We start from the raw sequence: 25,585 nt of genomic DNA, 5'->3' as shown, positions 1-25,585 counted from the left end.
AAAATAAAGAGCTCAGACTTCAAATTACTGCTCAAGTGCATTGCTTTCAATTGGATTGTAGAAGAAAATGAGGGAAAATGTGTGATTAATAAGAGAAGGAAGCACTAACTGCATGATTAAGTTTTCATTTGGGTGAGAAACTTCACAATAATGAATAAACCATCTTCAGGAAGTAATGGATGTGTTTCCCCAAATGTCTCAGCTTTAACTCTGTAACAGCTTTGAAGTTACAGTACACTAGGCCAGGTTTGACTCATATTTCCCTTTCCTCTCAAGTTAATCCTAGGAGGCTTGTAGGTTAGATCCATGCAGTGGTGGAATATACCTGAGGAGAGTAAAATCCCAGTGAAAGAAATTGTTTCATGAGCTGCATAAAGAAGAAATAATAACATTACAATGTGACTCAGATCAAGAAGTGAACCACTGAAGAGAGCTCTGGTGCTGAAAAGCTTAATCCCTTGCTTTTGTCCTTGCTTGTCTTATGTTGTGTCTTTGTAGGAGCAGTTCAGAGCAATGTAAGAAAGTATTCTGGATTCAGTTGGTCCACAGTTGTTCCAGAGGTATTGGCTAAGGTGACATTCTGGCTTGCACCACTCACTTAGCTGTTGGACTTCTTGTTCTGCTTGTGGCTGTTGATCTTAGGGTACAGGAAACCAGAGTTGAATCCAGAAGACAGCTCTACTCCTTGAACATTGCTGTATGTTATTGTAATGCTAGGTATCTGGGCTGCAGATGTTCCGTGGTGAGACTCTTCTTTTCTTTGTTCAATACCATTCAAGCTCTCATCTCTCTAAAGGATGCAAGGATTTAAAAGAAATGGAAAACACAAACATCTACAAGGAGATCAGGTTGCATCATCTATGAAAAAGTAGCATATATTTGGATAATCACTTTGCTGATCCCCACAACTAAGTCAAAACCAAATTTTAAGTATTGAGGAAAAGGTAGATCTGAACATTTTTTGAATATTGAATTAATAGCTTATGAGAAAAAAACTTAAACAAGTTGATGTACTAAAGCACAGACTTTGAATTTGCTACCTAAGAGCTGGTCTACTTTGATAAAAGACCAGGCTGATGATAACACATTCAACTATGGACAAAAGTGCTGGGGATATGCTCAGTCCATGAATTCAATGAAGTAAAGAGTCCCTTTATAAAGAAGGACTGTTTAGGTTCAATGGGGCAAGAGGTGATGTAAAAAGTAGTGATAACAGCATGGATAGTTTAAAGGAGGAAGCAAACAGCAAAAACAAGAATTGAGGGAAAGATTAATCAGCATTTTTTGACAATAGCAATGTTAGATGTCACTTGCACAGAACCATGAGTGCTAGGATGAGGCTAGCTATAGCTCGTAAGGATCACTACTCACAGTAAAGAGATAATTTAAGATGTTTATTTTACATTGGGGTTAATACTGCAAAGATAGGACTGGCTTGTTTTTACCTGTCAACTCTTTTATTTCCCTGTCCATTAAGAATAAAGGCAAGTTGACTCACTTGTGGCAGATATAAAAAAAAAAAAAATTATCAGTATGCTGTAGCTTTGGTACATGGAAGAAGAAATAGACACTAGCATAATGTCTTACTGATAGGTGATATGGCATGTTTCAAGAACTTACCTTGATTTCCTTCAAGTTGCATTTTTTAGATGTTTGGTGCTACCCAAAACAGAGAACATTCAATAGTTAACAACATCACTTTGTACAGCAGTACTTGCCACAGAACTATGGCTGTCTTGGAGTTGCAGCCATCAGAACAGCTATCTCACAATATATACACAGCTTACTGTCTATACTATTCGTATAAAGATAGCACAAAATTAATGCTTCCATGCTTCATTGAGGAAATCACAGACTTCATCAGGAGACCTACTGAATTCAAGAAAATTTTCAAGTTCCCTTAAGAAGTTGGACTTAAGGAAAACCCTGTAGTGCATGTGTTCTGCTTCTGCTTAGTTTCAGCAATGATCTACACTTTGTGTTCATGTTTTCTGTATTCTGCTGGGAGTATCGTATGATTTTTGCATCTCAAAAATAACTTAATTTGTGCTCAGAGACTGGGATTGTCATTAGTTTTTGTTCCCTTGTTTAGTTAGACCCATGCCAAATATTAAAATAATAATTCTTACAGTAGGGGTAGCAGTGTACTCTGTGACATTCAGTTCCACCAAGGATATGTCATCAGCATCTACAGGTGTCTGAAAAACAAACACAGATAAGAAAGATATAAATGATGTAGAGGTATGTCACAATATTTCACATATGTGACATGCAAAGTATAGGGAAAAGAAGAAAATGGGGACAGCAGAGGACTGACTGAAAAGTAGTGGTATGCTAAAGATAGCCTTTTTTTTACCTCTCACCATATGTGTTCATTTGATAGCAAATAGTGAGACAACAGAAAGATTGACCAAGTAATTTGGACAGTGAAATACAAATATTACTTAATACACACTTAAAACCAAACACAAGACAACATACCATTCAGATGCTAAGTTCACTAAACAGCACTATTGCTTGTCAGAAATGCAACAAAGACAGCTGAATAATGAACCGGGGTGGAAATAAAAAGCTGATGACCTTTTACAGCCTCTAAGTCATTACTCATTGTGTTTACTCATAGGTTATGCCTGTCTTCTTGGCAAGAACCTTCGTGATTAATTATGGTAAAATGTGCAGATTTGTTAAGCTACCAGTTATCAGAGAGTTTAGATGTTACACAGTCTGTTACCTTCTCACAAGTCCCAGAATCACAGCTCTTCAGTTTGGGTTTGTCTCTTATGTCACTACTTTGAATTGTGTCTTTAACTGTTTCATAGGAAATCTGTCTACTAGCAAGTCTGGAGAACATACTGGGGGTATCATTTTCTGTGTCAGTGCAGCCCTAAAATTAATACAGCAAAAACAATCACTTTAACTTTCTTAGACTTAGATGAGAATCAGCTTTACCTAGACAGAAATTGTAAGAGAGACAGACATTGTATAAAAGACATTTCACGAAAGTTATGCCATATATTACTTCATAAAATCTTTACTTATAAGAAGTATAAACCAAACTATCAAGTCCGTTGAGTCTAAAATTTGCCTTTTTTTTTTCTCCTCCACAGAATGCACTGCAAAATTTCAAACAAAATAGTGTCTCTTCATAGTCTATTATTGAAACTTCTCTGATGCACCTCATAGCTCTGAGGAGACAGTATTTCCATAGTAGTACCCAATGAGAAAGCACAGTGTTTGGAGGAATTAGGGACAGACTTTCTGAAGTGGCTTGAGTGGAAGCAGAAATAAATAGAAGGAAATGTCTGGGGACTGCAGAATCACTGCTTTAGAAACATTTTGTTTCATGAAGGAGCCCTGATTTTATAAATTCTGTTCCAATTAATGGGAAAACAAAAAAAATAAAAAGACAAAAAACCCATCCCAACAGAATTTCTTAGAAGTTAAAAATTTTGTTCCTTTTCTGTGCTCTGTCAGCCTTTTCACTACAGTGATGAGGAATCACAGATTCCACAGATCATCATAAAACAATGAAACAGCTAATGGGGTTGTGATGAGCAGCTCATAGCAAACCAGCCTATTTTCTGTTTGACAGTGTACCTTGCCTTGAAATGGAGGAACATAACAGTGTGATTTACTTTCTTAAATTTCTTTCATGCAGCAGGGGTTTATCATAAACAATCTGTGTGCTTTGGCTGTAGTTTCCATCAGTTAAAGAGTATGTAATTGCTTGAAAATACGCAAAGCAATTATTGATATTTTCAGTATTTGATAATTTCAGTTATTGGTACTTTGATAAACTTTCCCCAGGGAAGAAAATAAAAATAAGAGGTGTAGGAAAACCTGAACTTTGATGGAACTGGAAAAATTGGCCTGATGAGTCTGTTACTATTAAGAGACGATGCCAATTGGTGATGCTATACCAGAATTTTAATACATAACAGATTTATTGCTCTAAGGAGGATCAGAATTGTTTTTTCTGTTTAACTGTGGGGAAGGATAAGGGGAACACAGAAGAAGGGGAAGGAAAAATTAATTTAATTGAAACAGCGACAATCAAGATAGTATTTTCAGAAGAGCTTTCTAACTATTGGGGAAGCAGTGCTGAAGATGAGTCTACAGAGTGAAGTGTCTCCAGACTGAAAGGTCTCCATGGAAGATTTTTTAGAAGAGCTCAACAAAATATCCAGGATGACAGTCTGAACATGTATTTTCCTGCTAAAGCACAAGAGGTTGGGCTAGGCTATTTTCTGGATCCCAACATTAAAAAAAAATGTGTACTGTGCTTCCCATTCTGTGCATGAAGTTTATTAGCACAGTCCCATTTGATTCAATTTTAAAATGGAAGCAACTTTATTATCTGAGCATATGTTCTGGAGCTTGTCTCCTTTTCATTGCAAAGAACTGAATGCAATTTGATTTTTCAGGATTTTCCAAGGTGCAGAATATTTTTGCATCTACAAAAGTACAAAAAAATTTGCGTAAAGATAATTTATCTCCTTACAGTTTAATGACCAGCCTTGACATAAAATACATGGCAGCATATGTGCTGCCTTTTTACATTGTGAGTGTATGTCTAGAAATCTTACAGCTTCATTAAGCCACATATGGTGCAAAAATACCCCCAAAATAAATTATCAGTGAGCATCGAAGCAAGTTTGTTTTAAACTTGAGGCCTTCTTTCTGCTCTGTACATCAGCTAAACTGATATTACTTATAAATCAGAGTATTTTATGGTCAAATTGAATACTTAAGGGAAACATATTCTTGTCAGAAAATCTTGACTCTGTCATTGTTCTGAACAAGATCCAGATTTACTCAAGGCTTATAGAAAATTCTAGACTGAAGCATGCCAATTGCTTGGAATTTTTTACTTTGGGCAATTTTCATTTTCCATTCCACTGTTTTACCTCGAGTATTGAGTTGCTTTCCTAAGCAAAAAGAATTGTTGAGTTGTTTGTATGGTTTCCCTTCCCCAGCACTGGTAGTAGTAAAAGAGCATACAGTGTTACTGGAGGAGTCTGTTGTTTTTCTAAGAATCAGGGTTCACAGTCTACAAGATGCAATATAAAAATGTTTCCTTTTGTTTTAGCCAATTTTAAAACATTCCACCTGAATGGTGACTACTAGAGGAGAATTTCATTTTAGTTGGACCAAGAAGTCAGAAGAACATAGAGTGCAAAGAAATTGAAATATCACTCTTAAGATCAACTGTCAGAATTCAGCACTTGACTGGATTAGATACAATTATTATCATGACTATGAAAAAGAATCACTGAGAAAATTATGGCTTTTCATATATTTGGAAATTTCATTTAAAACAATTGCAAAGAACTAACTAATGTGCTTAGTTACTTAGTAACATAACTTTGAGTTGCAAGAGAGAGCCTGGGATGCCAAATACTCGCCCTGTTTCCAGCTGCTGTGCAAAACATTTGGCTTCACTTAGACTGGCAGCAGCAAGCTGTTGAGGTCTTCTGTATGAGTGATTCTGTAATGGATTTACTGATTTATCTAAATCTGATTATTAATACATTTCCAAATACAGTCCACTTCACTTTCAGAAAGTGTTGTATGTGTAATTATAACTTTGCTTTCACTAGAGAACTATTTGGTGACCAGCAGTTTCTTTCTTGTGTGTGTGCAGACTCTAAATCTGTGCTCAGACAAATATGTCCTAGAACCATGATCTGAAAGTCACTCAAGGGTGCTCTGACTCTGACCTTTCCTTACTTTCTAAAATTCCTGGTTTTCCATCTTTCCACTCTTCCTTCAGTGTCACAAACCGTCAAGAATACAAAGATGTACATTCTGCTTTTACACTTCAGCCTTCTGTCTTTTATTTCACTTTGTCTCTCTCTGCTTTCTTTGGAGCTCTTGTAGTGAGCACCATAATGCATTTCATCTCAAGAATCTACCACTTTGAAGGAATCTGTATGAAAATAAATTACTTTGCAATTAAAAATGGATGTATGGGAAGTGTCTCTTACTGATTCACTGTCCGAGAGAGAAGACAGTCGCCCTCTTCCTTTCTGCGGCTCACTTATTTCAGAAGACTGGCTGGTTACAGTCGCACGTCTGGAGGATGGATAACTGCCGAAAGACCGTGAGCCTTTAGGAGAAACTCTTAGCAGGGATCCAAGGCAAGGAACATATGTTGCAATGGCTGTTCTAAGGGGTGAAAGGTAGAACCAGTCAGATTTTTTCTGTTAGCACAAAAATTCAGTCATTATAAACAATGCATTTATTCAGAGAGATTAACTAATGCTGCATGGAATGGAAAATTCCTGGGTACAAAAACAGTTTTCCAGACATCCAGTATCTCATATACAACCACCCTGCAAAATCACTTATTCACAGTGTTCTGCAGAACCAAAATTTATTGCTTGGTGGGGATAAGGGCATTAAAGTATAACTCTTTGAACTGAAGGGAGCTATTAAAATAATGTTTTATCTGCTCTCAGCTTAATCAGGGCAAAAATAAAATTCTGTCCCTTAAAACTGAACCTTGCAAAAGTACCACATGATGAATTATTTTAATCTTCCCCTTAGCAGCTATTCTAGTTTCCTCTTACACGTCTGTTTGCTGGCTATCTGTAGAGCTGTACAAAAAGTGCAGTCGTACTACAGTATTTCTTTCCTCATATGCAGCGTAATGAAACTCCTTTGCCTAGCTTTCCTCTTCCCCCTGTCATCCCCACTTAGATGTTCATGCCCACCTCTTCTCTATCCAGTTCCCCAGTAGGTCTTTGTAAAGGGTGAAAGACCAGCATGTATATGGCTTGGCTGCCATCCATCAGATCTCACAGCCTGCATCTGAACTTGGTATGGTAATGACCGTAGAAAATTCAGCAGAAATACTATCTGAAATATGAAAGCTGCAGAAGATGCACAAAACAGGGAAGAGGTGGATTGACTTACTGAATTGCATTTCTCAGTGGCCTGGTTAATTTAACAAACTGCTATTTGCAACATTGCAAATGTCTGCATCTCTCATGCAGATAGTTAAATTAAGGTGCTTTCCTTTGAGGTCGGAAGGTCTCTATCTTTTATCATGTAGTCTGTAAGTACAGATCAGTATCCATAAACGTGTCTGACTTCCTCTGCCTAGTAGTTTGTTCCAAGTACAAATTCCACTGACATTTATAGGGCATTTGAGAAGTTTTCTTGGGTTGGGCGAGCCTGTCTTGCAGAGGTAAAATGAGCAGGTGAAGCAGAGTTCAGTTACTAGTCCTAAAAGTGACAAAGTTACTGTCTGATTTTCTTTGCTGTATTAGACATAGTTTACAGGAGTGAACTTACCTGTATTTGGGGTGAGTGATGGCATAAATGATGGGGTTATGGATGACAGAAGCTTTGGCAATAACAGCTGGTATGGAGTTCGTGAAGGGTGTTAGGACATGTGAATACCTAGAGTAATGCAAATGCATTGTATATTTAGTATTGAGTTCTGTGTAGTCTGTGCCATTATACTCTGACAACACAATGCTTTATTAGTGCTCCAGAGAGAGTACAAGGGGGGAGTTCTGTACCTAAACAGTGAGAGAACAAATTTTACATCCTTTGCCTGTAAAGATCAACACCAGACTAACTGCATTTCTGAGAAACATGATTTTCTTGGGGCTTCTCTTGCTACACTTCATTACTACAACTCAGGATGGTGGTAATTCCCATGTTGTTTACCATTGGGACAAAGTCAGCCTGCAATAAATGAATGTATATTCATCAGAGTACCTATATCTGTTCCAAACTCAGCTGATATGCCTGCTGAGTCATATGCCACTAGATAGATATGCAGAATGAGGCATTATAGGGAAACATAACCAATAAATCTACTTTCCTAGTCAAACTTTATTTTTTACCTGATCTGAACTAAAAAGTGAGGGGGAAGTATTTTTCTGAACTAAACAGTGAAGGGAAAGTATCTTCAGGTGTCATATGTTATGTTCCTGTGTTACCATAATCGTGCATGTGTGTGGCTGATGTGACTCTAAAGGATAAAAGAATTATGACTGATGTCTGTCTGCCATGCTGCTGTCAGCAAGTTAATTTTTGAAGATAGCTTGAAGCAGCCCATAAGATCTTGGTCAAAAGAAAGTCCTAAGAGCAGCTCAGACCAAAATAACAGTAATGTTTCATAGGCGGTTTCTACTAGGCAAATTCTCCATAGACCTGCTTAGAGGCTATGAAGACCTTGTCCTGCATTGGTAGAAACCGTTCTAAGTGAAATTAACCAGGAAGTCAGTCTTTCCTCCCAAGGATAACATCCTTTCTTTATCACTGGTCTTCTTCCTGAGGAGACAGTCTAAGCTCTATCTTTCAATTAGGCTGTATTCCTATAATATTATGGGAGAAAACAGATTTTCCTCTCAACCCCTCTCTCAGAAGAAGGTCTCTTATATGAGTGCTGCAAACAAACAATGAAGATAATTGTTTTAGTAGGTGGCAGCTCATCTTCCTGGTGAAGAAATTTTTCATCATACTATGGGAATACTTATGCTCTGCCATGAGGTGGAAATGGTTTGCCAGTGGTGATACAAGAATCATTTTGTCAGCTGCCTGAATGTTGAGATGCCATTTCACTTCTAATTTAAGGCTTTTCTCTGATAAGAATTGTCTGAGTAGCATGTTCTCCATGAAATTTTTAAAATGGTTTCTTCTAATCATACTTGTAAAGCATTGGTCAGAGGTGTAATTCTTCACAGAGTCTGGAGAGCAAACAACAGCAAGACCTTGCTGGGATGGAGTTTTTGACCCTGAGATGAGCGAGAGAGTGCTTTGGTAAGACTGATGGAGAGTTCAGCTAACGGAAACAAACAACAACAAAGGCTTTTGTTTGAGCTAACCACTCCCAGAAAATACAACCTGTAGACCTACAATATTAGTGAGCATGACTGTGTGCTAGCTCAGCTTTCCCCATCCAAAATATTTTCTAAAGGAATTAAGGTTCTTCCTTCATTTTGTGTATGCTCTTGCTCTGTCAGGTGAGTTGTCTTTAGCCCAAAACTATGGCCACAGACTGTATACCTGCCTCCCATATGTGGCATGCAGTGATTTTATCTGAGTTCATTGTAATAAAAGTCCACAGAATGCCTCTAGGTTTGGTCTTTTAATCTCTGGAAAAACCCAGAAGGATTACCAAAAAGGCATAGTTCAGAAATGGAAAAAAAAAGCTGAATGAAGCTGTGGTGCTCACCAGATGCCTTCATGAGCAAAATTTGCAAATGCTTCTTTTTCACATACCGTAGAGTTAGAAAACTGTCAATTTGTTCAGTTTTTTTTTTTTTTAGTGAGAGATGTGGTCTAGAAGTCAAGTTCAGTTCCTAAAGTAGATGCTGAATCATATGGGACACAGTTCTACTTAGCTAAAATCCTTAGCTTAAAGCATCTCCTTTTCTTTCTTTTTTTCTTTCTTTTTTTTTTTTTTTTTTTTTTTTGAGGTATCTTGGAGCAAGTAGTGCTGCAAGGTAGCTGTGCTGCATTTCTTTGTCTTCTTGCTCTTCCTTTGTCTCTAGCTGGTCACTTATCACCGGTGGTGCCCAGTACCTAAGTCCCCCTGTGATAGGAAACGGGACACCAGGACACATCCTAAGGATTCGCGTTTCTGAGTGAAGAATCTGTTTACCTTAATGGAGCAACTGTTTACTGCTGATTGGAGTTGCCCCTCTGGATGCAAAGGCAGAGAATCCTCTTCTCTTAGCACTTTTTTTTCTTAAGCATAACATCTTAAAAGTGCTATGTTTAGGAAGCTGCCTTCCTAAGCTATGTTTTAGAAAAGGCCCTGCAGTGTCTTCTTCCTTGGTGTCTAACAAAAATCACCCCTGCCTCCCAAAGTGCTCCATCATAAGTAAATTTAGCCTATGTCAGTTTTAGGAAGACCTACTTTTTATTTCTGACTTTAAAAATACAAATAGAAGTGTTTTGTACTATCATAGGAGTCTTCCACTTGAGGTTTTGCAGCTGAGAAGACTTTCTAAAGCAGATAGTCACACTCACTTTACAAAGGCTAAAATGGAGCACAGAAAGATTCACATGGGAGAAATATCCACACAGCCAAGGCATCCAGACTCCCAATCTGTTGCCTGTACCTGGATTGTATCAACTATAGTCTGATGTCAAGTTATGTACAGATACTGTGTTAATAGTATCCTGCTTTTGTTGAAATTACTGTATAAAATGCTAACAATTAAATAGATGAAGAATAGATTATTTATATTTATGATCTTTTATATCCAGCATCAAAAAGCTCCCCAATGCAAGTATGCACTAATTTTGAATTTGCTTATACATGTAAGGAATTTCAGCAGTTTGATGTAACACATGAAAATGAGTAGGCTTTTCTAGGTAAAGGAATTGGAAAAAAAAAAAAAAAAAAAAGAGAATCAACCCCTGGGTGGGTCTTTTTGGGCCCCTTATGTAGCATTTTGGTGCTAAATAAAATTCAAATAGTTCAAATATCCTGGCATAGAGAATCTGCATTCAGAAGTCATGAGCACAGTAATATTATGTTGCCAGTAATAGCCTTCCTGCTTTCTTTTTATTTTTACTTTTCTTTTCTTTTCTTTTTTTTTCTGAAGTCAAACAAAGAAAAAATCACAGTCAGCATGTGCCTCATTTGTTAAATGTCACTCCTAAATATGCAAATGTTTTGGGTGCACTTCAGGCATTCAACTTGACAGGTAGTTTTGACTTTCCTCTATCTTTTACAATTTCACACCTTTTGCTTTCATTGAATATTCCTTTTCTGATACATTCATAATTACCCAGCAAAAGCTACCAGAGCAACAACGGAGTAAGGCGACCAGGAAATGACATAAAGCAAGATGACAATCAGTGCAATTTTGGCCATCTTCCACTCATTTTTCATCCTCTGATACTGTTTCTGGAACTGTTTTTTTCCATGTTTGCATCCAAATGTCTGAATAGACCTAGGGGAAATAAACATATAACAGCAAAAAAAGGAGGTAGGGAATTGAGCAAATAGCTTCATAAAATGGGGCAACAGTTACTCTTATGCTAGTTTAGGATAAAATTCAAGCACTTTTAATGTGTGTTAATGTATGTATGTGACTGGTCCTTCACAAGTCAATGCACTTTTGTTGCACTACTAAATTGCAAAATTCACGTGTGCTTCAGTGAAGACAATAGTCCTGTACTAGAAGAATTTCCACGTAAAATGGGTATTGAAGCCAATTGAACAATGCTATATTAAATATAGTTAGAGAAGCCTTTGCTTCCCTATCTCTGACTTTGCTACCTTACTCTCTACTTCCAAGCTACGTGACTAGATACAATGATATCTACAGGACAGGTATCAACAGATTACAAATGTAGTGGCAGACATTGGCCTTTATTTTTACAACAACAGCTTTTGTTTCAGAGACCTGTGGTTAAATATTTCACCTCTTTTTCACCCTTTGTCAAACACAGAATTTGTAGTTCAGTTCCATCTATTTTTCTGTGGAATAGTTGTTCCCACACTGTTGTTGGGTATCTCTGATGTCCCTTTAGTATTACTTTTGGTTAGGTAATTTTAGGTAATTTTAATTAGGTAACTTTCTCATCCTTCAGATTTCTATTGCTGCTACTCATACCCTTTTCTGCATCATTAGACAATATCCTGAACAGCTCTGGCTTAAATCCAGGAGTGGCCCTTCTAAGGATCATATTTCTTACCATGGTGACTGTTGACAGAATTCTTGCTTGGTTTCCTGTCTCAGCCGTGCATACAAATTCGAAGTGAAAAACTTACCCATTTTCTTCTGTTAGTCCTTATTTGAAAAAAATAAACAGTCACTTAAACAGAAGGATAAAAACTTAAGACTGTTGGCTACTTACTTGTTGGCCTTCTTGATAGCCTCAAATATAAAGACATAGCTGTATATGATAGCAATCAAAGGAATGAAAAAGACGAAGCAGAAAAGCAACATGGTATAAGCACGGACTGATGGTGTGAAAGTCATGTAGTCCCAGGAACAGGAAGTCAGGAGACCCTCTGGAACATATGCACCTAGAAAGACAGGAGAAGGCATAAGCCATGAAGTGATTCTTCTGCTGAGTGCAGAAGTTAGAGAAACATACTCAGAATAACATGGGATTTAATCTTATTCCATTAGAGGGAAAAAGAGTTTAAAAGGATGCACAATTCTTTGTTTAAAGCACCTCTTTTTTTTTTTTCTCTTTTACTGTGTTGCCCTATTGCATTTATGTTTAGCAGTCTAACGCTTCATATTGGAAAACTGAATAATTTTGTTTCAGTTCCTCAATACTGTTTAAAGCTCAACATAGTCAAAGGACATCTTTCCAAATACTTCACTGGATCTTGGATCAGACCCATATTGGTTTTAAATATCTCCATTATCTGTCAAAGTGCTGTCTTACCAAGGAATGAAATAAAGCTGATTGCAATAGCTACCACTTTTTTAAGCTTGTGCAGATAAGAGAAATATACTGTGCAAAGGAGAGAGATTTATTGTGAAGATCAAATTAATTTTGTCATGAAGTAAAGTTGGGGACAAAAAACAAATCAAGCAATGTCTTTTTACCTTTATATTTTAATTTTTACTGTTTACAGTGATGTTTTCTGTTGAACTCTTGAAAATATTGCACCAGATGTGCTCAGATGCATCTAATTACTATATGAGAGTTAGTACTGTGGAAATTATTAGAAGCTAATTACAAAGATAACAGCACCTTTTAAGCAATTATTCCACCTTCTCCAATTAAGAATCTAGAATCTAAGACTATATTGTTGTTTTGTTGTTCAAACAGCTCCTCATTCAACTAAAGGCTGCTTCTCCCAGTATTGCAGTTTCCCTTCTTAAACATGCTTCATGTCTGTGGGGAACCAGAATGACAATAACAAGACAATAACAAAAATCTGCTGAAATTCTACTCACTAACTGAGTTGGTTGCAGCATCCTTTGGGAAAATCAAACATTGCTATATTCTCACCTCAGCTGAGCTGACACATTCTCTTCTGGAATTAGGGAGCACAATAACGGGCTGGAATTTTGAATGATGAGTTCATTCTAACTTACTGACTGAAACTGGTGACTCATAGGAAACAAACCAGTGGTAGTGAGGCAGATTTAAATAAGGAAGAATAACAGAAACTCTCTTTGTTACAAGTTGCAAGCATCAAGATGCTGTGTGTTCCAATTTGCAGGCATAAAATTCACATTTACAAAAGCAAATTAGTTAGTTAGTTAGTTATTACTAAATGCTGGCCTTATTGGAAGCCTTAGTGAAGATACCAATGGTGGAATGGAGAATGTGACCAGCACCTAGTGCAATTTGCCCATCTAGGACACAGTCAAGACTTACTGCAGATAAACTTCCACAAAATACTCAGACTGTATTTCTCTTTTATATGAATAAAGAAATTTAGATTGACACAACTATCTTACACAGCACCTTTGGGGAGGAAAAAGTGATCATAAAAAACACAAATACATTTATTTCAGTCTTATATTGTTGAATTTGGCTCAACAGTAGTAGAGGTGGGATAATAAGCAGGTGCACGATTCATAAATTTTAGCCTTGATTTTTATCTACCGTTCTTTGTTCAATAAGTAAGTAGCTTAAGTAAAAGTGTCATTGTCATGTAACAGCTCTAATAAACACTGAATTTTTTTTTCTTTTTATTAGAGATCTTCATTTTCAATATATATTTTATCAGTTTTCTTCAATTTGATTTACTCAAGCCTAATATGCAAGCCATTAATTCAACCCTCTGTTATACCTGCGATACTGTATGCTTGTCCTTAATATAATGCTATGAGAGAAAAAAAAAATTATTCTGTTTCACTTACTCCATCCAAAGAAGGGTGGGAGGCTCCAAGCCAAAGAGTACAGCCATACTCCTACCAGGATTATTAGGGCCTTCTTCTTAGATGTCACTCCAACAGAAGCCAGAGGTTTTGTGATGACAAAGTATCTGTCCAAGGCAATCACCATCAAAGTGATCATAGATGTAATGCCAAAAAGAGCTCCACAGAAGGCATACAGCTCACAGCCTTTCAACGAAGATGACAGAAGTAGCAATGAAATTAATCTACCCACGCTAATTAATTTCTGTGAGAGTTCACGTCTGTGTTTCTTGTGAACCAATATCTTCTGGAATTTGCAAAGCAATGGAAAGTCAGTTTTCCTGCAGTTGTAATGCTATGCCAAAGCTGATGTCTGTCTTGCTAATTACATTATCCATGGAGATAAACTTCAAACATTTTGTTTGCTTGAATTGCTGGAGACAGTGATACTTAACATATTTTCACTCATTGATTTCTGATGTTTCCAGTGGGATCATTTCAGCCATCCATTAACATCTGTGTAACTACAGTTTTACTGCAGCTCCCATAGAAACAGCTGTTTTGCTTAACAATGGGTTATAGCCACTTTGATATCATGGAACTATTTATGTCTCAAGGTCAGGATAACTGAAGTAAATATGCAGACTATGAATATATTAATGAATGATTTTAATTATTCAGACAACCTAATGATTGAAAGCAAATTGGTTTTTGGTTGTTTGGGGTTTTTTATTTTTATTTTAACGTGCATGCAATTGAGCACTTCATGGAACTAAAAAAAAATGTGCTTTTTGGTCATCAGAGATCAAAATAGCAACATTACTTCTCTGACCTTCCGGTCTCTCAATACCTGTTAAAGAGGCAAAGACCAATCTTCCTCTTACTACAGTCATTTAGGAAGAATGAAAGCACCTTCATTCCACATTTTCTTACTGCGCCGGAAATGTTCAGTTAATACTTCTGTTGTGAAAACTCAGTTTTGCCAGGCTCTCTTGCCTGACTTTGCCAGGTGCAAGTTCCAGAGTGGGTTATTTAGAAGAGCTTTTAAGCTGGTGCGTTGAGGGGTGATGCTTCTTTGTCACAGGACTCTGACAGTAACTAAGTTATGAGATGACTGGGGAAGAATGCTGGCAAGAAGACTAGTCCTGTGCCTGACGTTGCCAATGTTGCCTTTTTATGCCTATTTCATGTATGTAAATTTCCTTTCCTTGGTGGGAATTTATTTATTGCACATAGACAAAAATGTTCAAAGAATAATTTGTGTGAACACTGAAACAATGTTGAGAAATGTTCTCAGCATTGCAAGTGTACCTCAGGATAAGGAAATAGTAGATTAACTGCCACTATGGTAAGAACATACTTAGTGATATCTTAGAAAGAATGTATACAAACCTTTCTCACCAAAAATCCAGCGTTTGTGGATGCTGTTGGTGAAAAAAACTGGAGACTGGGTAATGGACATCAGGAAGTCACTAATAGCTAGATTGATGATGAATGTGTTGGCTGGAGTCTGAAGGCTCCTACTCCTACAAAGATCAGAAGAAATGTTGCTAAACACTGCTGCACTATTAATTATGTTGTTACTCTTTCCTATGAGTCTTGGCAATAGGAAATACCAAGGCAGGCTACATAGCAAGCTAGAGCAGAGTACTTCTGATTTCCCTCAGAAGAGAATATAAGCAAGGCTTAGTTTTATACCTTTATACTCCTATGCACTTTGGAGGATTGTTTTGATACCCAGCCCAGTCATGAGGATAGATCATATTGTTCTTTAAATATTCTGACCCATTGCACTGCATGTCCATGATTAACAGGAAATTAAAGTTGATGTACTTTGTGGATTTGCTAGATCTGGGTCGTGGTTTGCGGGGGAGGGGAGTGTATTTTCCACTGCTGATAAGATCAACAGTGACTTCCAAATACCGGGATTAAGCAAACTCACTATGTACCACATCAAAGCACTTTGTTTTACATCAGTTCTTCTCCATGACACTCATTTCACTGACCCAGACATTGACTTTAAAGAGAGCAATAGCCAGCCTTCAGTGTATCCTGCCTGTATATGTTGTTCATAGTATTTTAGTATAGTGTTTTAAAGGGTGAACATAAGAGCTCAACTGAGAGCTCCTCAGTTTGGGGTTCAGTGTAACTTTTTAACTCCTTTCTCAAATTTTCAGTCTTAGACACAATTGAAAAATACGAGAATAAATTATGGGTTCTTTGCACTGATCCAGAATCAATCACTAGGACTACTGTCCCCTATCTGGCAATTTAGCAGCGAGGAGACGTTATTAGTAGGTGCTTGTGGGCCACATGTATTAGTTCAGTGTTCTGCAAAGTTATTGAACATATTTCTGTTTCAGGCAGCTCAGTGTCTTACAGTTTGGCATTATCTGAGACTGCTTTGTAGGCATCTGATGTGTTCTCTGAACTTCTGATGTATTTGTTACTATGCTATCAGTATCCCTTTGTGTCTTCATAACATCTTCAAATGAAGACAAGCTGTGTCCTCCACATGACTGGATTTCCTGTGTGGGACTAGCTAGAGAGCTAAGCTAGCTCATGTACTTCATCCTCACATATCTAGTCTACCTGCCAGCACCTTTTTTGTTCTTAAGGCCATGTCATTCACACTTAAGTGTTGGTATCCACTCTGAATGCACATGCTGAAAGCTGCCGTTTAATGTGCCACATAAATATAGGCTTGAGACCCAGACTACTTTCATCTACACTCTAGTGATTTAAGTTAACACAGCCAAATTATCATGTAATTGCTATTGTTTTGGTTTGTTACATTAGTGCCTAAAGACCAATCATGAAGTAGAAGCTCACTGGCCTGGACATCATGCCAGTGCTCTGCCCCAGTGTGACAAAAGAGAAACAGAATGAGTGAAGAGGAATGGTGAAAATATCACATTGTTGTCAGAGATCAAATTTCCTTCAGATATAGAAGTTGGAATGTGGCTTTAGTTAAAAGGAAATAAGACAGGTGTTAGAAAATGTGAAAACAAGAGCCATGGCCAGTAAGGGACAGAGAGGGAAAAAAACCTGGGTAGTAAGGATCAGGAGGATGCTTATCTTCTAAAATATAGAAGATATGTGGGAGGCACAGGTGCAAAACATCCCATCAGTCCAGTGCAGACACAGTTCAGCCAGTAGAAAAAAAATCACCAGAAGGTTTCTGCTTTGGCTGCTTTTCTATTGCTTGGCCTATCTGTGTGATTCTTTGTGATTTTGCTGACAGTTTTGCTGTGGCAGTGGTTAATGGGAGGGAGTCAAAGGGAAATGGCAGGTTGCCACTTTTTTTCCTAGTGCGGTTTCTCTTGGTGCATTGTACTCTGTCTGCATAGTAGTCTGATATTAAACCTGCACTGCATTTGCAGCACACAGTCAAGGTACTGTTAAAGTTCATAAATTTGAGTATTTTAAAAAAACATCCAAAAGAAAGGTACCTGCAGAAAGCATAGATGACCAGGAAATTGCCCAGAGTTCCTGTGATCCCCACAATAAGAATAACTACTCCAATTGTATAATGGGCATGGTCTGGGACATCCACTGTAGGAAAGGCACCAGGAACATCTTGCACTGTCATCTTCTGTGGAGTAAACAAGAGGCCATAGGTATATTACCAGTCTTTACTGAATAAGCTGGCATGTGCTTCTCTAGAAGAGGAATTGGTGCAGAATGCAAAAAGACAGCAAACAAAAAAAAAAATCAGAATAAGTTAATTGCTTTCAAATTACATATACTGTTGATCATCTTCAGGGGATAAATATGCCATCAGCAGTACAAAAGGTCAAAGGGAAGTTTATGTGTTTACTGCTGATTTAGAATTTAGGTTAAGAAAAGCAATTTATTTTCTCCCAAAAGACAGATTAGGATATAGAGGAGAAAAAGAGGGACAGGAAGGGACCCTTTTCATTGCATCTGACATCAAATAATGCAGTACTTAACAGGTAAGTTTTCTGTAGTTTTCATTACAGGAAAGTTTCTGTACCTGTGAAGTATGATTTCTGTTGTCCTCTGGCATCACTGGCTAAATCTTCTAAGTAGAAGTTATCTTCTATGGATAAACATGCATATATTCCTTTAGTAGTAATGGTTATTTCATTTCTCCCACTGAATAACACTGAATTGCAAGCTGCCTTCAAGACTTGGTTACCAAAAGCCTGTCAACATTGAAAAAGAGTCTTTTGGAAACTAAATTAAGAATCTGAAAAACTAAAACACAAATCCTTTATACTTTATGCCTGGTTTCCATACCAGTTCTGTTTTCGCTCTGCACTGGATGAAGCTATTTTGCTCTCTGTGAAGTATTTGATAAAGCACTTGATGAAAGCATTTGTGTCTTAATCAGCTAATAACTTATAGTAAAATTCAGTAGCCACATCTGAACACTACACGATTTTAAATAATGATTTAAAAACATTTTTTAGTGAAGTATCAGGAGCCACAAACACATTTTAGGCCAAGTGACCCCAGATTAGTAATGAAGCAAACAATAAGGCTGCACCCAGGAAGCAGGATGACCTGAGAGAAATTGAAGAAAAGAACAGCTGTCCACACTATTACTCTTCTGATGCCTTTTGATATAAGGTCAGGCAAGGAGACTCAAACAGTGCAACTGCCACTGACCTAAATGTTTCTTGGCATCAGCTCCAACCAGCTAATGCAGTAATGAAAAATACCAAGTCCCATCCTCATTCACCTGCTTGGACAGATGCTCTCTTCTTCATAGCCAGGCTTTTCTCATCAAGGGTGGCACTCACTCTAGAATGGCATGCCATGACCACTGCTCAGAGCTCAAGCCTGCAAGCTGCAGCCATGGCCTTCCTCAGCTACTGAGCTACAAGAATCACACCAGGGTTGAGAAAATCCCAGGAAATACTATTTGAGCCTGCCTACTGTGAATAGTATCAACATGGCTGTGGCCTAGCATCCAGGACGAGGGAGTTGCCTGTGCCAAGCTCTGTACCTGTACCAAGCGGAACAGTGCCATGAAGCTGGATATGTTCTTTGCAATCACAAGTACTGGCAGGTGGTGGTACAGCTGTCATATGCAGTCATTCCTTCCTGGGAAAAGGAAGGTTGCTGGTAGGAAAGGAAGAAAGTGCACAAAGGTAGATATGAAGTTCTCCCTTTTATGCTGTAGTTGTGTCAGTAGTTGGCATTCACCATTAGAGCACAACTCAGAAATGCCTTTGACAACACCTCAGTTATGAAAGGAAATGGGTATTTTCAGACAATAGAAGCAGATGTTACTTCTGAATACATCTTTGAGATTGAGCTGAAGCTATTAGAGACTGTGTATTTAAAACCAATACGCCAGTAGCAAGAGGTGAACTCCAGGAGTGTCTGGAATTCTGGAAGAGATTGTCTTTGCTCATGTGCTGAAGATCTGCCCGCAGCAATCCTCACCAACTAAAGCGCACTCCCTGGGTTTCTACATTAGCAGCAATGAAATGCTGGGCAAATACTCTGATCTTAGAGAGAGAAGATGTAGCTATGGCCATTACTGTAATTGGAGCAAAATGTTAAGGTTGATACACTAACTGAATGACAGTATCACGGCATTTACTGTTCAGGTTCCTGCAGTGAAGTTTAAGTTGGTGTCACATCATCAACATCAATGGGCATCTTGCCTAGGTAGAAATTGCTGTGCTTAACACACTGCAAGTAAAATAACAAAGAAAAAAAATCCCATACTAATAACAAGTGGAGAGTGAGCATATGAGAAAAAACTGTTTTAAATAAATGAGACTGGGTGTTCTTTAGTTTGTTTTAGTTTTGTTGTTTTGTTTTTTGGTTTTTTTCTCCTTAGCCTTGTAGTTAGAACATTTTTTAACTGCTGTTGTACAGAGAGTTAATTATGATGGTTAATGGAATGGAGATTTCTGATGTTTCCCCCTGTAGCTATCCTTTTTATCAGAACTGGATCAAGGTAACAGAAATGAAGTAACTAAAGGAGCTTGTTTTGGCTACAAAGAACAGATTATAATGGCTTTAATTGGAATTTAATTTGTGGAGGACCAAGGACAAGGAAAAATTTAAAAGATAAATATAAATACACAGAGCAATCACAAGAGAGGAAAGGTTATTTAAAGGACAGTAGAAGACTTTAAAATTATTCAGGAATGAAACAAGTTCAGAGTCAATAAAAATGTCAAGTGTGAAAAAAATAAAATAATAATATTTATACTGGAGCAGTGATAGGACATAAATAATACAAAATATATGGGCAAAAAAAAAGGTCTTTGGCAAAGAGGCAAAGATCACATTTTAGTGTGGACTTCCTGTTGGCCTGGGATTTTCCCCACAGGGTCCAAGTCCAGCTGTTCTCTAAGAGGAAAAAGTCCATTATTTAGAGAAGTCATTTATCTGTTTCTATTGGAAATACAGATCTGATGTAAAGCTTCTTTAAGTCAAAGAAAGGTACTAGCTGACTGACAACATATTAGGTCAGGCCTAAGCACTTCAAATTCATCACTAAGTTGCATACATACAGCTTCCTTACCAGAAGATGAAAACACGCGCCTGTATCTCATTCAGCTCTGGATCTACGTCAAAAGAAAGGACAGGAAGAAAAAGATAGTGCTTCAGGAATCAGGTCAGCAGGATAATCAAGAAGTCAGATGATTCTGGAAGCTTATATCTATTCAGTTTCTCCAGCAGATTAGCCTTGTTTAGTTTTTATCTTCTGTTGTCACCTCACAGTATGAATACTTGGTTGGCAGGGGAGAATGAAAATCCCACTGTTGCAATCTCCATTGTAGCAATTGTCCTTTGAGAATATTCTAAACAACTATTTCAATTGCATTGATGATACGTAGCATTGTTGCCTTGAATGTTTTTCTGTTCAGCCTTCTTTCTGTAAACACTTCGTAATGAAGACAAGAAAAATGAACAGGTAAAACCAGCACTTCATTATTTTTCTTCCAAGTGATATGACAACACAGTTTATTTAATGTAACGTGATTCAAAACATCACCAAATGCACAAAGAAACTAAACTGGAAGCTAAAAGGTTGGACTTTTTCCAGTGGATTGGCAATGGACTACAGCTTTCCTGAGTCAACAAGTAGAAGATGCTTGCACCTGAGGCACTACGCCACTGGGTACCAGTATACCCATAGACCAATTGAACTGTGGGTGGCTTAGGTTGGTGTTCAGTATGTAGGAAACAATTCATTGGGAAGCACCAACTTCCTGACAGTCAATATAAATATTGCACATTTCTCAAGCAAGCAAACAAAATGATTGTGGAAGCTCTGGAGAGTACCAAGCTAGTAACTGTAATGTAACAAAATTTTTTCACAGTAAGTACTGAGGGTCAGCTGGAGAACATATCACTAGCCAAGGATTGCATTTTAGTCAACCTTAAAAGCAGGTCTCATAATACCGTTTGGGTGTATCTGAAATCTGGCCTTTTGCTAGAACTGTAAAAGAATTTGTGTTTTTAGTCTCTGACAGGAATGTAGTATATTATTTATTTACACTATAGTTTTGCAGAATCAGATGGATAATTTTGGTGTGGTAAGGAACTTGGGAAGTGCCACATTGATTCAGACCAGCATTCCTGACCAAAGACTAGCCTGCCTTTAGCCATGACTGGGTGTTTCATAGAGCTGCAAAACACGCATAATAAACTGTGATGTGGGAATTTCATCTTCAGTATAGAGTCTTAGCAGTTGGTTTGTACCCTAAAACAGGGTTGTTATCCCTTTGAAAAGACAATCTCTTGTGGAGGATGTTTTTATCCTCCATATGTAGGTGTAATCCTCTTCTAAGTCCTACTCTACCATTTGCCCAGCCCAGTCAGTGGCAAGAAGTTACAAAGTTATGAAGTCTCTCTACATTAGTGTATTTCCTTCCAGAAGGTTTAAGCGTGTCCTTGTGGAGACACTAGAATAGAGGGAAACAGCTAGGTTCAATGCAGCCTGCCTTCTTAAAATGCTCATTGTTCTCCCTAAAGGAATGCTTGTCTTCTGCCTACAACAAAACAGCTGGAAGAGAACTGACTGTGTTTTCAGTTATCATTCAGTAAACTTTACTGAGATTTACAAACTTGAGATGCTTTTTGGGAGTTTGGAGAAAACGAAATGTTTGATAGATAAATATGTCTAAATCTTTGCTCTTCTGGCCTTGTCTGCGGAGGCTGCAGCACAACATGGAGCCTCATTATTCTATATTTATGGCCTGCTGCCACAGCTGGTTACAAGGCAGGCAGAATTCTTCCTGGAGGGCCAATTTGAGAAGCGAGCCTGCTTCTTTGGGAAGAGAGCAGTGCACGGTCCCTTCTGCTAAGGCTTGGTGTGAGCAGAGAAGGGATAAAAATGAATCAGCCACAGAGACCATAAGTGTAGGGCAGAACTTGTATTTCACCATGAAGTTTGTCAAGACCCTGCAAGACACTGGTCTGAAAAGAGTAAAAAGGATAAAGGAATTCCTTTGCAGTCCAGGACAAAACCATGAATTCCTAAGTGAATCTAATCTTCCCAGGTTAGAAGGGAGTCTAGATCAGACATAAAACCCAGGAATATTTGATGTCTGCATCTATTCTGTCTTGGGAATCTGTTTATTATACACATTTTCCTACAGAGAAGGTTTTCTAAATAGTTATTTCATAATTGATTAAACCCCCCCCCAAACCAACCAAACCAGCTCACCTCTGAAAAACTTCTCGTAGAAGACATACCATCTTTGAAAGTCCAGCCCCCTACCCCCGCTGTGCATAGCATGAAAAAAAATATTTGTGTATAAGTGAAAAAAGGACAACATGCAAATAATACAGTTCAACTATTATTGGGGACAAAAAATCTGTTCTTTTTCAAAGAAAAAAAAAATAATTACTGTTCACTTGGAGACATTAATTACTGAAGTCCTACTAAAGCTAACAGTGATGATGGTAGGAGCAAAGCCATGCATGTAAATACTTTTACTGAATATAAATCGTATTTGATATAGCCCACTCCTCACATTCTCCCAAAGGCAAGAGTATAAAGCAATGTTTAGTTTATGCTTATTGGGAAAGCAGAAATCCTCATAAGGGCATTTGGGGATTTGAACGTATTTCAGTGCTGGTTCTGAGTGATTGATTTATTTGTGTGACAATTTTTCAAAAGCCAGGAACAGAAAAGACTAGGACAAGGACATTTTTCAGCTACTTGTGCCTGGACATCAGATGGATTGTATCTAATTTGGTGTAAAACAAGACAAGGAAAGGGAAATGGGGACTGCAGTGTCATTGCTTTTATGAATTCATCTGGCTTCAAACTGTAGACGTTGGTTTTGCAGAATGATTTTTTTTAATGGAATAGAACCCATTTCCAAAACATTCTAAGTTTTGGCAGTCCCACACTGACTCTGGCAATGTATCACATTTCTCTGTTCTTACTTTTCCTACAAACACAGGTAATAAAGCCACTTATTTATGCAGTATGACTTATACAACCAGAGGTATTGTTAGGCCTTTTACATTACAACAAATCATACAGTTTAGAAAAATTATCAGAACACGAATACTGTAATTTCCTAGGGTTTCTAGGTGCAGTGTTTCTACTGCCTACCTACAAGAGGCCTCAAACAACTGATAGCACTTATTTTTCTTTACAGTCCCTTACTGTGATTTCTGAGGTTGCCTCTGTGAGCACTTGCTCAGTGATGACAGGCAGCACAAAGAGGAGTGTAATCCCACCTCAATTATGGCTTCAGCAGGGTGATGCCAGCTGCTAAGCTTTCCATAGATGTTTGTCCTGTTGAGCAATTTGGATAGCGGATTTTGTATCCTATCTTCCGGATTTAATCTCAACCACAAGCAGCACATACTGCTTTCAGTCCTGAAACTCTCTTAAACCAATCTTTGTGTCAAATGACAATGCAAAAGCTTGAAAATACAGTCACTTGACCTAGGGAGAGGAAACTGATAGCTAATTACCTCTTTCATCAGAATAAGGAAAAAATCAATTTTTAATTTTCTGATGTAAATCACTCTCTCCATAGAGTCCCTTTCCATTTTTCCATGTGTTCTCCAGTCCCTCTTCTCCCCCCCTGCTATGTTCTGCTATCCTCTTTCATGGGTTATCAATCTAATTTAGTTTGTAAGCATCTTGGCTCTGTACACTTCTTTTTATTTTTCTGCAATACACCACGCACATCCAGATTTTATTAAAAAGATGAATAATCAGACTGCATTTTTACTATGCAAATAATGAAATATTTACTAGTCCTTCATTATAAGGACTTCACCCAGTCCAACATCCCATATGCATAAAAACTTTTGAAGTATTTTAAATTTGCACACTTTTTTAAAGTGTCCACTGTGTTTTGTGGGCCATGCCAAAATACCTGGTGTGACCACTTCAAGATTTTAATTTGAATTTCAGATTTTAAAAAATTTAAGAATTAGCCTGGGTTATTTTTTTATTCCTTATTTTTAAACAGACTTTTGTATAAGCAGCAGGCAACAAAACTTTGTAGTCCTAATGGTATACTGAGATACACAACCAGGAAGAGGACTTCTAAACTCCTTTGATTCAGGCTTATGGGGTGGGATGGAGGATATTTTGAGTGAGCCCAAAGAAATTCCATCCTGAAGTGTCATCACAACAGATTCTCACCTTCACACTTCTAAGGAATTTTTTTTCTCTGTTTAGTATTTAACAACAGAGAAAGCACTTTGATAGAACTTACCTGGGAAAACCTTCTGAACAGCTCTCTTGGGTAACTGCAAATAACAACTCTAACATTTACATAAGCACTCCACCGCACTTCCAGACTATTACAGAAATAATGGGGATTTCCATCTTGAATAATAACAAAAGAGAGCATTGTGTTTGAACTGCTAAACAGCTGTTTAATGCACACGAACTTGTTTTGATAGTTTGCAATGTTTGGTGTACTTTGCCATTAGACATGCCTCCCTGTCTTCTGCCCATGTAACTGCTGAAAAACACTGCTTCTACAGTCCTTTTTGCAGTAGATAAATAGTTAAAGGAATAAAAAGAAGATTTTAAAGTTTTCATTGTGTTGTTCATTATTGCATTACAGAATCAAATGTGTACATGCACCTTAAATGTCCATTTACAGTTCTATAAATGCCAGCTTTGCCAGCAGAACCACTTGCTACAGCTTTTAGTGACAGAAAAAACTTACTGTTGGGGCTCTAAGAGGCAAATCCATCAGTGAGCAGGCATGGGCTTCCGAGTCATTCCGTGCATTGAAGGACTCCACAATTTTGGTGCCGTTGGGGTCCTCAGAGGGACAAGAGATCCCCCCTTGAATAGTCTGATTATTCAGGTGAGCAAAATCTAAGCAAAAACAAAGAAAGAAAAGCTCTCCTCTGAATTTAAGTCAGCCAGTTTACCTTTTTGTGTGTGTGTAAAGCAGATTGTTAGATTCTCTGGAATTATATGAGATCCAGTGCAGAGTTTCTCACTAGAGCTTCAGATTGCTTCACTCCATCTTCAGCTTAACAAAGGGCAGCAGCAGTGGCTTCTATTTAAATACAGGAGACAGCTGGGTCTGCACATGCCCAGTTAGAAGCTTGTTCCATCCAGATTCCAGCTTCACTTTAATGACAGTATAAAAATCAAAGTGCTGTTACCTTTTTTGCCTTTGACAGATTTATGTCTGAATTTTAATGCTTTATCCACATTATCTCTGTATGAAGACAAAGTTGTTAAAAGGTTGGCTTCACTATCTGTCTTAAATATTAGATCTTACTGTGAATTCTCACTGTATTGGTGAATTAGTTTTTAGTAGTCTGCTTTTAAAGAAGAT

General features: G+C 37.7%; 1 protein-coding gene across 1 annotated transcript; it reads right to left on the bottom strand.

Annotated features, from left to right (window-relative positions):
- Nucleotides 1-419: 419 nt before the first annotated feature.
- On the bottom strand, nucleotides 420-25,257 carry LOC104526355 (melanopsin-A). Its single transcript, XM_010169790.1, has 12 exons — nucleotides 24,959-25,257; nucleotides 17,261-17,403; nucleotides 15,201-15,334; nucleotides 13,812-14,015; nucleotides 11,836-12,007; nucleotides 10,761-10,925; nucleotides 7,300-7,407; nucleotides 5,988-6,168; nucleotides 2,732-2,884; nucleotides 2,130-2,198; nucleotides 1,621-1,659; nucleotides 420-790 (listed from the first exon to the last, which is right to left on the bottom strand). The coding sequence occupies exons 1-12, from the start codon at nucleotides 24,983-24,985 to the stop codon at nucleotides 599-601; spliced, it is 1,587 nt and encodes a 528-aa protein (XP_010168092.1). The 5' UTR covers nucleotides 24,986-25,257; the 3' UTR covers nucleotides 420-598.
- Nucleotides 25,258-25,585: the final 328 nt, after the last annotated feature.

The sequence above is a fragment of the Antrostomus carolinensis genome, unplaced genomic scaffold, assembly GCF_000700745.2.
Source record: "Antrostomus carolinensis isolate BGI_N321 unplaced genomic scaffold, ASM70074v2 scaffold6976, whole genome shotgun sequence".
Classification (NCBI taxonomy): Eukaryota; Metazoa; Chordata; class Aves; order Caprimulgiformes; family Caprimulgidae; genus Antrostomus; species Antrostomus carolinensis.
Note: the sequence above shows the minus strand (reverse complement) of the source record. Positions and strands in the feature narration are given on the sequence as shown.

Bases quoted from the DNA above. Each gene is read 5' to 3' on its own strand.
- LOC104526355 (XM_010169790.1), bottom strand. From the start codon at position 24,985: ATGGATTTGCCTCTTAGAGCCCCAACA. The intron at 7,408-10,760 runs GTAATTATGAAT...GCATTACTCTAG, and splicing joins GCTCTGGTAGCTTTTGCTGG to GTATTCACATGTCCTAACAC. The intron at 1,660-2,129 runs GTAAGAATTATT...TGTTTTGGGTAG, and splicing joins AGTACACTGCTACCCCTACT to CACCAAACATCTAAAAAATG.